Below are 11694 nucleotides of genomic sequence, written 5' to 3'. Positions count from 1 at the left end.
ATATCCTCATTGGGGTATGCTGTTACAGAATCCTGAGTTTTAAGTCTTTACGTTAACAACTGAGTTATTTACGGAGGGTTTAGTATGTGTGTGTTATTTCAGAAAATCATAGAAAATCACAGAAATCTCGCAGAGCTCCGCAGCACACTTTAAAAAGATTCGTATGAACACCCTGCAACTGGATCTGTAACCGTTGAAAAAAAAAAACGCCTATTTGTGACCATTGCCAAGTTGTCATTGTTCCGTTTCTCTTAAATGACGATAGATAAATGGCTGGTTCTTTTTTTATTGACACCGGAAGCTCCTTGACTTTGACCTGAAGTGGAAAAATAATTTCTCTATTTCCATTTAGGACCTTTAATCCCAGAAAAACGGCCATAACTCAAAAACCGTCGAGGCCTAGACGCCATCTTGTTCGGGGCCAACTGCCCATTATGCCAAACCTACGCTCACCGAGTTTCGGCTTCGAAATATTTTCCGTTTTCGAGATAAGGCCCCGTCGTGATTCGTGATGTTTTGCCAAATTGCCATATGATTCCGTATGCCCTCTTGTGGGAAATTCCGGGATAGCGGAAAAACGGTCCAAAACTTGTTTATTTTATAAAACGGAAACCGAATGTCCGACAAAGTTCATTTGATGACTTCCCGGTAGGTCTGGCCCTACCGCACGGCCCGACGCCGACCGCGAATTTTACAAACGATTTCGGACGTCTAGTAAGGGACCGTACATTTGCAATATGGACTTTCTCACTGATCATACACGAAATGCCGAAATGTTCCCTTAAGGTATGAAAGGGCTTAACAAGGCAAGTGAGACATGACACAAACTGATCAACTCTTTCAACTGCCTCCTCTGATATTATTTTATTAATATGACTGAATTGTGTATTGGGCAAGGAATGAAAAAACAGACACCAGTCTGTCTCTTTAAACTGATCTCAGCCAAGATCCTCTGATCAGGAACACTGATACCCTGTCAGATTATTTAATATAGGGGAGGTTTCCCTTTAACAAAACAGAAACAATCACATCCCTCTATGGTTGTGGAACATGTCTATCTGTAAGTGTGAAATACTAAATGCGTCTATGTGTGTGGGTACAGTTGTGGCCAAAAGTTTTGAGAATGACACAAATATTAATTTCCACAAAGTTTGCCGCTTCAGTGTCTTTAGATATTTTTGTCAGATGTTACTATGGAATACTGAAGCATAATTACAAGCATTTCATAAATGTTAAAGGATTTTATTGACAATTACATGAAGTTTATGCAAAGAGTCAATATTTGCAGTGTTGACCCTTCTTTTTCAAGACCTCTGCAATCCGCCGTGGCATGCTGCAATTAACTTCTGGGCCACATCCTGACTGATGGCAGCCCATTATTGCATAATCAATGCTTGGAGTTTGTCAGAATTTGTGGAGTTTTGTTTGTCCACCCGCCTCTTGAGGATTTACCACAAGTTCTCAAAGGGATTATGGTCTGGGGAGTTTCCTGGCCATGGACCCAACATATCGATGTTTTGTTCCCCAAGCCACTTAGTTGCCATATGCCATATGGCAAGGTGCTCCACTATGCTGGAAAAGGCATTGTTCGTCACCAAACTGTTCCTGGATGGTTGGGAGAACTTGCTCTCGGAGGATGTGTTGGTACTAGAGGTCGACCGATTAATCGGAATGGCCGATTAATTAGGGCCGATTTCAAGTTTTCATAACAATCGGAAATCGGTATTTTTGGACACCGATTTGGCCCATTTTTTAAAATTGTATTTATTTATTTTTTACCTTTATGTAACTAGGCAAGTCAGTTAAGAACACATTCTTATTTTCAATGACGGCCTAGGAACGGTGGGTTAACTGCCTTGTTCAGGGGCAGAACGACAGATTTTTACCTTGTGAGCTCGGGGATTCAATCTTGCAACCTTACAGTTAACTAGTCCAACGCTCTAACCACCTGCACACCACGAGGAGCCTGCCTGTTACGCGAATGCAGTAAGATGCCAAGGTAAGTTGCTAGCTAGCATTAAACTTATCTTATAAAAAACAATCATTCAATCATAATCACTAGTTAACTACACATGGTTGATGATATTACTAGTTTATCTAGCGTGTCCTGCGTTGCATATAATCGATGCGGTGCGCATTCGCGGAAAAAGGACTGTCGTTGCTCCAACATGTACCTAACCATAAACATCAATGCCTTTCTTAAAATCAATACACAGAAGTATATATTTTTAAACCTGCATACTTAGCTAAAAGAAATCCAGGTTAGCAGGCAATATTAACCAGGTGAAATTGTGTCACTTCTCTTGCGTTCATTGCACGCAGAGTCAGGGTAAATGCGATAATAATAAAAGTTTTGTTTTCGAAATGATAGTTTCCGGATTCGACCATATTAATGACCAAAGGCTCGTATTTCTGTGTGTTATTATGTTATAATTAAGTCTATGATTTGATATTTGATAGAGCAGTCTGACTGAGCGATGGTAGGCAGCAGCAGGCAGGCTCGTAAGCAGCAGGCAGGCTCGCAGCAGGGGAACAACTACTCCAAGTCTCAGAGCGAGTGACGTTTGAAACTCTATTAGCGCGCACCCCGCTATCTAGCTAGCCATTTCACATCAGTTACACCAGCCTAATCTCGGGAGTTGATAGGCTTGAAGTCATAAACAACGCAATATACTGTACTGTTACACTGGCAATACTAAAGTGCCTATAAGAACATCCAATAGTCAAAGGTATATGGAATACAAATGGTATAGAGAGAAATAGTGCTATAAATACTATGTTAACTACAACCTAAAACCTCTTACCTTGGAGTATTGAAGTCTCATGTTAAAAGGAACCACCAGCTTTCATATGTTCTCATGTTCTGAGCAAGGAACTTAAACGTTAGCTTTTTTACATGGCACATATTGCACTTTTACTTTCTTCTTCCAAATTGAACATGTTTCATTATTTATTTGAGGCTAACTTGATTTTTATTGATGTATTATATTAAGTTAAAATAAGTGTTCATTCAGTATTGTTGTAATTATCATTATTACAAATACATTTAAAAAATTGTCCGATTAATCGGTATCGGCTTTTGTTTTGGTCCTCCAATAATCGGTATCAGTATCGGCGTTGAAAAGTCATAATCGGTCGGCCTCTAGTTGGTACCATTCTTTATTCATGGCTGTGTTCTTAGGCAAAATTGTGAGTGAGCCCACTCCCTTGGCTGAGAAGCAACCCCACACATGAATGGTCTCAGGATGCTTTACTGTCGGCATGACACAAGACTGATGGTAGTGCTCACCTTGTCTTCTCCGGACAAGCTTTTTTCCGGATGCCCCAAACAATCGGAAAGGAGATTCATCAGAGAAAATTACTTTACCCCAGTCCTCAGCAGTCGGCAATATCCCTGCCTGCTAAGCCCTTTTTGTGCAAAGCAATGATGGCACTTGCAGGTAACCATGGTTGACAGAGGAAGAACAATGATTCCAAGCACCACCCTCCTTTTGAAGCTTCCAGTCTGTTATTTGAATTCAATCAGCATGACGATGCAGGTAATAGGCTCTGTGTGTGTGTGTGTGCAAGTGTGCGAGTGTGTGTGTGTGTGTGTGTGTGTGTGTGTGTGTGTGTGTGTGTGTGTGCGTGCGTGCGTGCGTGTGTGTGCGTGCGTGTGCACGGACGTGTGTGTATGTGTCTGTGTGTGCGTGTCCTACCTCCCAGCACGATGCAGGTATTAGCCTCTGTGTTTGTGTGCATGTGTGTGCAAGTGTGCGAGTGTGTGTGTGTGTATGTGTCCGTGTGTGTGTGTCCTACCTCCCAGCACGCTGCAGGTGATAGCCTCTGTGTGTTCTGCCAGTAGTTCAGCCTTAGCCATGGCAGCCAGAGAGAGATAACTGGACATGTTTCTACTGAGCTCTCTGTTGCCTCTCTGTAGAAACCTCACTGCCACCGGCACTGCTAGAGCCATCACTGGGGGACGACTGTAGTTCTGTAGGAGAGAGAGACAGGGAGAAGAGAGACAAAGACAGAGATTGTGTGAGAGAGACAGAGATTGTGTGTGTGTGTGTGAGAGAGAGAGTGAGAGAGAGAGAGAGAGAGAGAGAGAGAGAGAGAGAGAGAGAGAGAGAGAATTGAGGCCCAGACAAATTGAGGCTGTTCTGATGGCAAAAGGGGTGGGGGGGTGCAACTCAATTTTAGGAATGTGTTCCTAATGTTTGATATACTCAGTGTATATTCACTCATGTACCCAATTATATAATGTGGCCCCGGGTCCCTTTTATAACAGCTCTGGTTTATACCATGCCACAGTGTCGGCATGTAGGTATCACACTCCAATCAACTGGGACATAAGAACCACGGTATCTGAGTAACAATAACAGATCAGAATGTGCTGATCTGAATAATGGACTAGAGTAGACCATAGACGTTCTCACCAGTTACATCACAGATCTCAAACATGTATGATGTGTGTGTGTGTGTGTGTGTGTGTGTGTGTGTGTGTGTGTGTGTGTGTGTGTGTGTGTGTGTGTGTGTGTGTGTGTGTGTGTGTGTCCATCCTATTTAGGGCCTACAGTGATGCACATGGACAATTTAAGGGAACATAATAGAATAGAACAGAATAGATCAGAACAGAACGGAGGATAAACAGATGGCTCTCTTTACATAAAGACTCATTTCTGAGCTCAAGGGGAGAGTGTATGTTTCTCTGCATGTAGACAGTGGTGTCCCAGGGCCTAACTTAACATCCACTAGCGCCCTCAAGGGGATGGTTTGGGAACATTTAGAAGGGCTAGAAATAGGCAAAAGTACTGTCCAACTTTTCTCCTGAAGAACTACATTGTATCCAGACTTTTTAAAATCAGTTGTGTTAATGCATGAGTCCTATGGTCTGAAGGTGACCAAAACCCGATTTGGTGACCACTGAGCTACTATCTTCTATCGCCATTAGACAAACACTGAAACATACCCAAACAACTTTATTATATTCTATCAGAAAACAACTATACTATAAAACACATGGTGTATTACCATTAGAGCTGATGAGCTACAGTACAGTGTTGTTATAAGGGATTAATGCTCAACTCATATTTATGGCTAGAAAAGTGTCATACTTCTGTACTTCCAACAGGTGGCAGTGCAGGCAAGGCTGTCTCACTGCACGTCCAAGAGTCTTACTAAAAACAACAGCACCGTCCTCTCTCTGTTGATATGAGGAACCAACACACACACACACACAGACGCACAGCCATGCACACTCCTATTAGAGTGAGTCACTGTAATATCAGGCTGCTCTCAGATTAAAGGAGCTCATCCAGAGACTCAGAGGAGTTCAGCCATCAGACTCAAACTCCAGAACAGACAAGAAGCTCACTAAGGAAGACTAACCATATAAGGTGCTCACTAATGAAGACTAACCAGACATGGAGCTCACTAATGAAGACTAACCAGACAAGGTGCTCACTAATGAAGACTAACCAGACATGGAGCTCACTAATGAAGACTAACCAGACAAGGAGCTCACTAATGAAGACTAACCAGACAAGGTGCTCACTAATGAAGACTAACCAGACATGGAGCTCACTAATTGAAGACTAACCAGACATGGAGCTCACTAATGAAGACTAACCAGACAAGGAGCTCACTTATGAAGACTAACCAGACAAGGTGCTCACTAATGAAGACTAACCAGACAAGGAGCTTGTTAAATCATCACCCGTTTAGCGAAGTAGGCTGTAATTCGATGAGAAATTAACAGGCACCTCATCAATTATATGCAACGCAGGACAAGCTAGATAAACTAGTAATAACATAAACCATGTGTAGTTAACGAGTGATTATGTTAAGATTGATTGTTAATTATAAGATATGTTTAATGCTAGCTAGCAACTTAACTTGGCTTCTTACTGCACTCGCGTAATAGGTAGTCAGCCTGCCACGCAGTCTCCTCGTGGAGTGCAATGTAATCGGCCATGTAATCAACCATGGTGTCAAAAATGACGATCACCTATTGTTATGAAAACTTGAAATCGTCCCTCAGCCATTCCGATTAATCGGTCGACCACTACTGTGCACCACAAGAACGTCCCTACCGAACTCATAACACATACCTGGACATGTCCCTACTGCCATGATAACACATACCTGGAAGTGTCCCTACCACCATGATAACACATACCTGGAAGTGTCCCTACCACCATGATAACACATACCTGGAAGTGTCCCTACCGCCATGATAACACATACCTGGAAGTGTCCCTAACACCATGATAACACATACCTGGAAGTGTCCCTAACACCATGATAACACATACCTGGAAGTGTCCCTACCACCATGATAACACATACCTGGAAGTGTCCCTACCGCCATGATAACACATACCTGGAAGTTTCCCTACCACCATGATAACACATACCTGGAAGTGTCCCTACCACCATGATAACACATACCTGGAAGTGTCCCTACCGCCATGATAACACATACCTGGAAGTGTCCCTAACACCATGATAACACATACCTGGAAGTGTCCCTAACACCATGATAACACATACCTGGAAGTGTCCCTACCACCATGATAACACATACCTGGAAGTGACCCTACCGCCATGATAACACATACCTGGAAGTGTCCCTAACACCATGATAACACATACCTGGAAGTGTCCCTACCACCATGATAACACATACATGGAAGTGTCCCTACCGCCATGATAACACATACCTGGAAGTGTCCCTACCGCCATGATAACACATACCTGGAAGTGTCCCTACCGCCATGATAACACATACCTGGACATGTCCCTACCGCCATGATAACACATACCTGGAAGTGTCCCTACCGCCATGATAACACATACCTGGAAGTGTCCCTAACACCATGATAACACATACCTGGAAGTGTCCCTACCACCATGATAACACATACCTGGAAGTGTCCCTACCACCATGATAACACATACCTGGAAGTGTCCCTACCGCCATGATAACACATACGTGGAAGTGTCCCTACCACCATGATAACACATACCTGGAAGTGTCCCTACCGCCACAATAACACATACCTGGAAGTGTCCCTACTGCCATGATAACACATACCTGGAAGTGTCCCTACCGCCATGATAACACATACCTGGAAGTGTCCCTACCGCCATGATAACACATACCTGGAAGTGTCCCTACCGCCACAATAACACATACCTGGAAGTGTCCCTACCGCCATGATAACACATACCTGGAAGTGTCCCTACCACCATGATAACACATACCTGGAAGTGTCCCTACCGCCATGATAACACATACCTGGAAGTGTCCCTACCGCCATGATAACACATACCTGGAAGTGTCCCTACCGCCATGATAACACATACCTGGAAGTGTCCCTACCGCCCCTACCGCCATGATAACACATACCTGGAAGTGTCCCTACCACCATGATAACACATACCTGGAATTGTCCCTACCACCATGATAACACATACCTGGACATGCACAGTATGCGATTGTACTGTACGTAGGCATGTACATGTACAGATGAGCAGGTAGGTGTGATGTTATGTATGCTGCCTGTGTGTCTGTAGCCTATAGCTGCTGTGTTGTAAATCATGTGACATGTACAGGTATGTGAAGGCAGGTGTGTTGATACAGGTTATGTCTCAGGAATGTGAGGATACACACTTTACAGAACCAGTCAAAGGTTTGGACACACCTACTAATTTCAAGGGTTTTTCTTTATTTTGACTATTGTCTACATTGTAGAATAATAGTGAAGACATAAAAACTATGAAATAACACATGTATTAACCAAAATTAGTGTTAAATATTCTTATATTTTAGATTCTTCAAAGTAGTCACCCTTTGCCTTGATGACAGCTTTGCACATGCTTGGCATTCTCTCAACCAGCTTCACCTGGAATGCTTTTCCAAAAGTCTTGAAGGAGTTCCTACATGTGCTGAGCACTTGTTGGTTGCTTTTCCTTCACTCTGCAGTCCAACTCACCCCAATCATCTCAATTGGGTTGAGGTTGGGTGATTGTGGAGGCCAAATGATCTGATGCAGCACTCCATCACTCTCCTTCTTGGTCAAATAGCACTTACACAGCCTGGAGGTGTGTTGGGTCATTGTCCTGTTGAAAAACAAATTATAGTCCCACTAAGCACAAACCCTGTGGGATGGCATATTGGCACACTTAACCAGCATGGCTACTACAGCATTCTGCAGCGATACGCCATCCCATCTGGTTCGCGCTTAGTGGGACATCATTTGTTTTTCAACAGGACAATGACCCAACTCACCTCCTGGATGTGTAAGAGCTATTTGACCAACAAGAAGAGTGATGGAGTGCTGCATCAGATGACCTAGCCTCCACAATCACCCAACCTCAACCCAAATGAGCTGGTTTGGGATGAGCTGCACCGCAGTGTGAAGGAAAAGCAGCAAACAAGTGCTCAGCATATGTGGGAACTCCTTCAAGGCGGTTGAAAAAGCATTTCAGGTTTAGCTGGTGACACAGCCTGGGAAAATGTAGTTACACCTCAAGCACTGTGATGCAGTGCCTTAGACCTCTGCGCCACTCAGGATCCCTGGATATATTTGGATGCATGTGTGCCCAGACCTGTCCGATCTTGATACAGGGGTATTCTGTGTGTGTGTGTGTGTGTGTGTGTGTGTGTGTGTGTGTGTGTGTGTGTCTGTGTGTGTGTGTGTGTGGTGTAGTGTACCTGCAGAATACAGCTGGTGATGTCAGAGGCTATCTTGGCATGGGGTGTGTCTTCGTCTTTACCCTGGGGGGTGAGGTTGTGTTCCAGACAGGACTCCCACAGACCCACCAGTGCCCCCCCATGGCGCTCGATGGACCGTGTCTCCCTGATTGCTGTGGTGATACGCGTGATGCAGATCTCCACCACAGCCTGGTCATTGTCATTGGTCAGGTAGTCCTGCAGTCAGCAAATCAGAGGGGAGACAAGTACAGATCAGCCAAACATGATCAAGGAACAATGAGGAAAGAGCATGCTTGTTTTTAATATAGTTTCAAATGCAGTCAACCTGAAAGCGATCTAACACATGTTGGGTACTAACTTCTAAACTTGAAATATGAAATATCCTCGTTCATGTTATAATATTAGAACCGAGGGTATGGAAATCTACTGAGTGAGAGAGGGGGATGCAGGAAGTTCACATTCTGTCAGAACATGTTATTGTTACACATCAGGTATCCTACGGTGAGGAGAAGGGCTAACATCTGGTACAAGTCAACAGGACAGCCGTGAGTTGGGGGTGAGTGAGGAATTTGGGCCGAGGTCATCTCAGATGAAGTGAGAAAGAACAGGCATCGCTAAAATCTCGTCTCGCAACAGAGATGTGTTGGCTATCCAGATGTGTAAGGAGGAGACTCGGCATGGCAGGAAGGTATACATATATGGGTTTGTGTAAACATGTCTTTGTCTTATGCAGCTGTGAGACCCAGTAGGTGAATAAACTTGGTTTGAGCTTCACTAGTCGCCTGTGAGTTTTACTCTATTTAGGAATCTAACATACAGACCCAAGCCTCAAGGCTGCAATACCTTTTGGTGTTAGCTTTCCCTTGACACTCAAATTATCAAAGGAAAAATACTCTTGACTTTTTCCATGTTGAGGTGGAAATGTTCAGACATTCAAACTATGGCCCCATCTAGACAGTGTCTGAATAAGCTGTTGGGTTAGATTGATGATGACTGAGAGACTGACTGTGTTGGATGGGAAATGAGGACATGTGGGCCCTGGAGTGATGAGAATCGTATCATATCTGTTATCCCAGGGAACAGTCCCAAGAGACACACCTGCCATAAGCTGCTATCCCAATGGGAGTGTGCAGTCAGCATGGAAATGACAGGTGTGTTTGGTGAGGTGATGCCATGTCTGCGTGTGTGTGTGTGTGTGTGTGTGTGTGTGTCTGGACGTGGCTTTGCATGTGTGCATGTTTGTGTGCTTGCATAGGAAACTCACAGGAGAGCAATAGGTAGCTTGGACCTCTAGTGATTCAAAGAGACAGTCATCTATTTGTGTGTGCATGGATGCGTGTGTATGGGTGCATGCGTGTGTGTGTGTGTGTGTGTGTGTGTGTGTGTGTGTGTGTGTGTGTGTCTGGACGTGGCTTTGCATGTGTGCATGTTTGTGTGCTTGCATAGGAAACTCACAGGAGAGCAATAGGTAGCTTGGACCTCTAGTGATTCAAAGAGACAGTCATCTATTTGTGTGTGCATGGATGCGTGTGTATGGGTGCATGCGTGTGTGTGTGTGTGTGTGTGTGTGTGTGTGTGTGTGTGTGTGTGTGTGTGTGTGTGTGTGTGTGTGTGTGTGTGTGTGTGTGTGTGTGTGTGTGTGTGTGTGTGTGTGTGTGTGTGTGTGCGTGTGTGTGCTTGTGTACTCACAGGGGAGCAGGAGATAGCCTTGATTTCCTCCAGGGCCTGTGAGAGACAGTCCTCTATCTCAGAGTCCTCCAGGGAGAAGAGGTCTCCAGCCCGGGACAGGTCCCTCTTGCCCAGCACCAGGCCTAACAGCTGATGCATGGTGTCTGCTACACATCAGACTCCTGAGAGAGAAAGAGAGGGAGAGAGAGAGAGAAGCAAAGAAAGAAAGAAAGAAAGAAAGGGGTTCTTAATAATGAGTTATCAGCGTCTCCTGTTTTAATATGTAGAGTGTAGGCGAGAGAGAGCCTTGTAGGCATAATCCTCTCCTCTGTAGTTCCACAGGTGTGGTTAATGAAGTTAATCTGTGACCAGTGTATCTCCCCACCACACTAATATGTGACACTTTAGGGAGCGCTCCACCGACACTGCCTGACAAGGACAAACACCACCACATATCAGCACAGCAGAGGAGACGGCTGCATGAATGAATGTGTGGGAGGCTCCCAGGAGCGGTGAGTTTGCTCATTTAAAAGGGTAACCATTTACCCCCCTCACCTGAGCTCCTCCGGCCCTCTCTGGAAATATTAACACTCAGAGAGGTACAAAGGGGGGTAACCATATTCAGCTGTACTGTACACACATGGGTCAGGGACGATTGATTATTGATTATTCTGACTGTGTGTTATCAGACACGGACGCAAGAACACACACAAACAGTAATATACACTGAACAAAATTATAAACACAACATGTAAAGTGTTGGCCCATGTTTCATGAGCTGAAATAAAAGATCCCAGAAATGTTCCATGTGCACAAAAAGCTAATTTCACTCCTTATTAGTGAGCATTTCTCCTTTGCCAAGATAACCCATCCACCTGACAGGTGTGGCATATCAAGAAGCTGATTAAACAGCATGATCATTAAACAGGTGCACCTTGTGCTGGGGACAATAAAAGGCCACTCTAAAATGTGCCGTTTTGTCACACAACACAATGCCCCAGAAGTTTTGAGGGAGCGTGCAATTGATGTTCTGACTGCAGGAATGTCCAACAAAGCTGTTTCCAGATAATTTAATGTTAATTTCTCTACCATAAACCAATGCAATTTTAGAGAATTTGGCAGCTGGCCTCACAACCGCAGACCACGCCAGCCCAGGACCTCCACATCCGGTTTCTTCACCTGCGGGATTGTCAGGGGGGTTGTTAAGGAGAATTTATGTCTGTAATAAAGCCCTTTTATGGGGATAAACTGACTCTACAGTGAGTGGGCCTGGCTCCCAAGTGGTCGGGCCTATGCCCTCCCATGGCTGCGCCCCTGCCCAGTCA

General features: G+C 44.5%; 1 protein-coding gene across 1 annotated transcript in view; it reads right to left on the bottom strand.

The window, feature by feature from the left end:
* The window catches only part of LOC139386072 (ventricular zone expressed PH domain-containing 1), a 140519-nt gene extending 129991 nt beyond the window's left edge, over window positions 1-10528 (bottom strand). The window contains exons 1-3 of the mRNA XM_071131494.1: window positions 10391-10528; window positions 8702-8917; window positions 3799-3973 (exon numbers count right to left, since the gene is read on the bottom strand). Coding sequence (XP_070987595.1) covers window positions 3799-3973; window positions 8702-8917; window positions 10391-10528 — 529 coding nt within the window. The remainder of the gene's footprint in view (window positions 1-3798; window positions 3974-8701; window positions 8918-10390) is intronic.
* Window positions 10529-11694: the final 1166 nt, after the last annotated feature.

The sequence above is a fragment of the Oncorhynchus clarkii genome, chromosome 27 (genome assembly GCF_045791955.1).
Source record: "Oncorhynchus clarkii lewisi isolate Uvic-CL-2024 chromosome 27, UVic_Ocla_1.0, whole genome shotgun sequence".
NCBI classification, from domain to species: Eukaryota; Metazoa; Chordata; class Actinopteri; order Salmoniformes; family Salmonidae; genus Oncorhynchus; species Oncorhynchus clarkii.
Note: the sequence above shows the minus strand (reverse complement) of the source record. Positions and strands in the feature narration are given on the sequence as shown.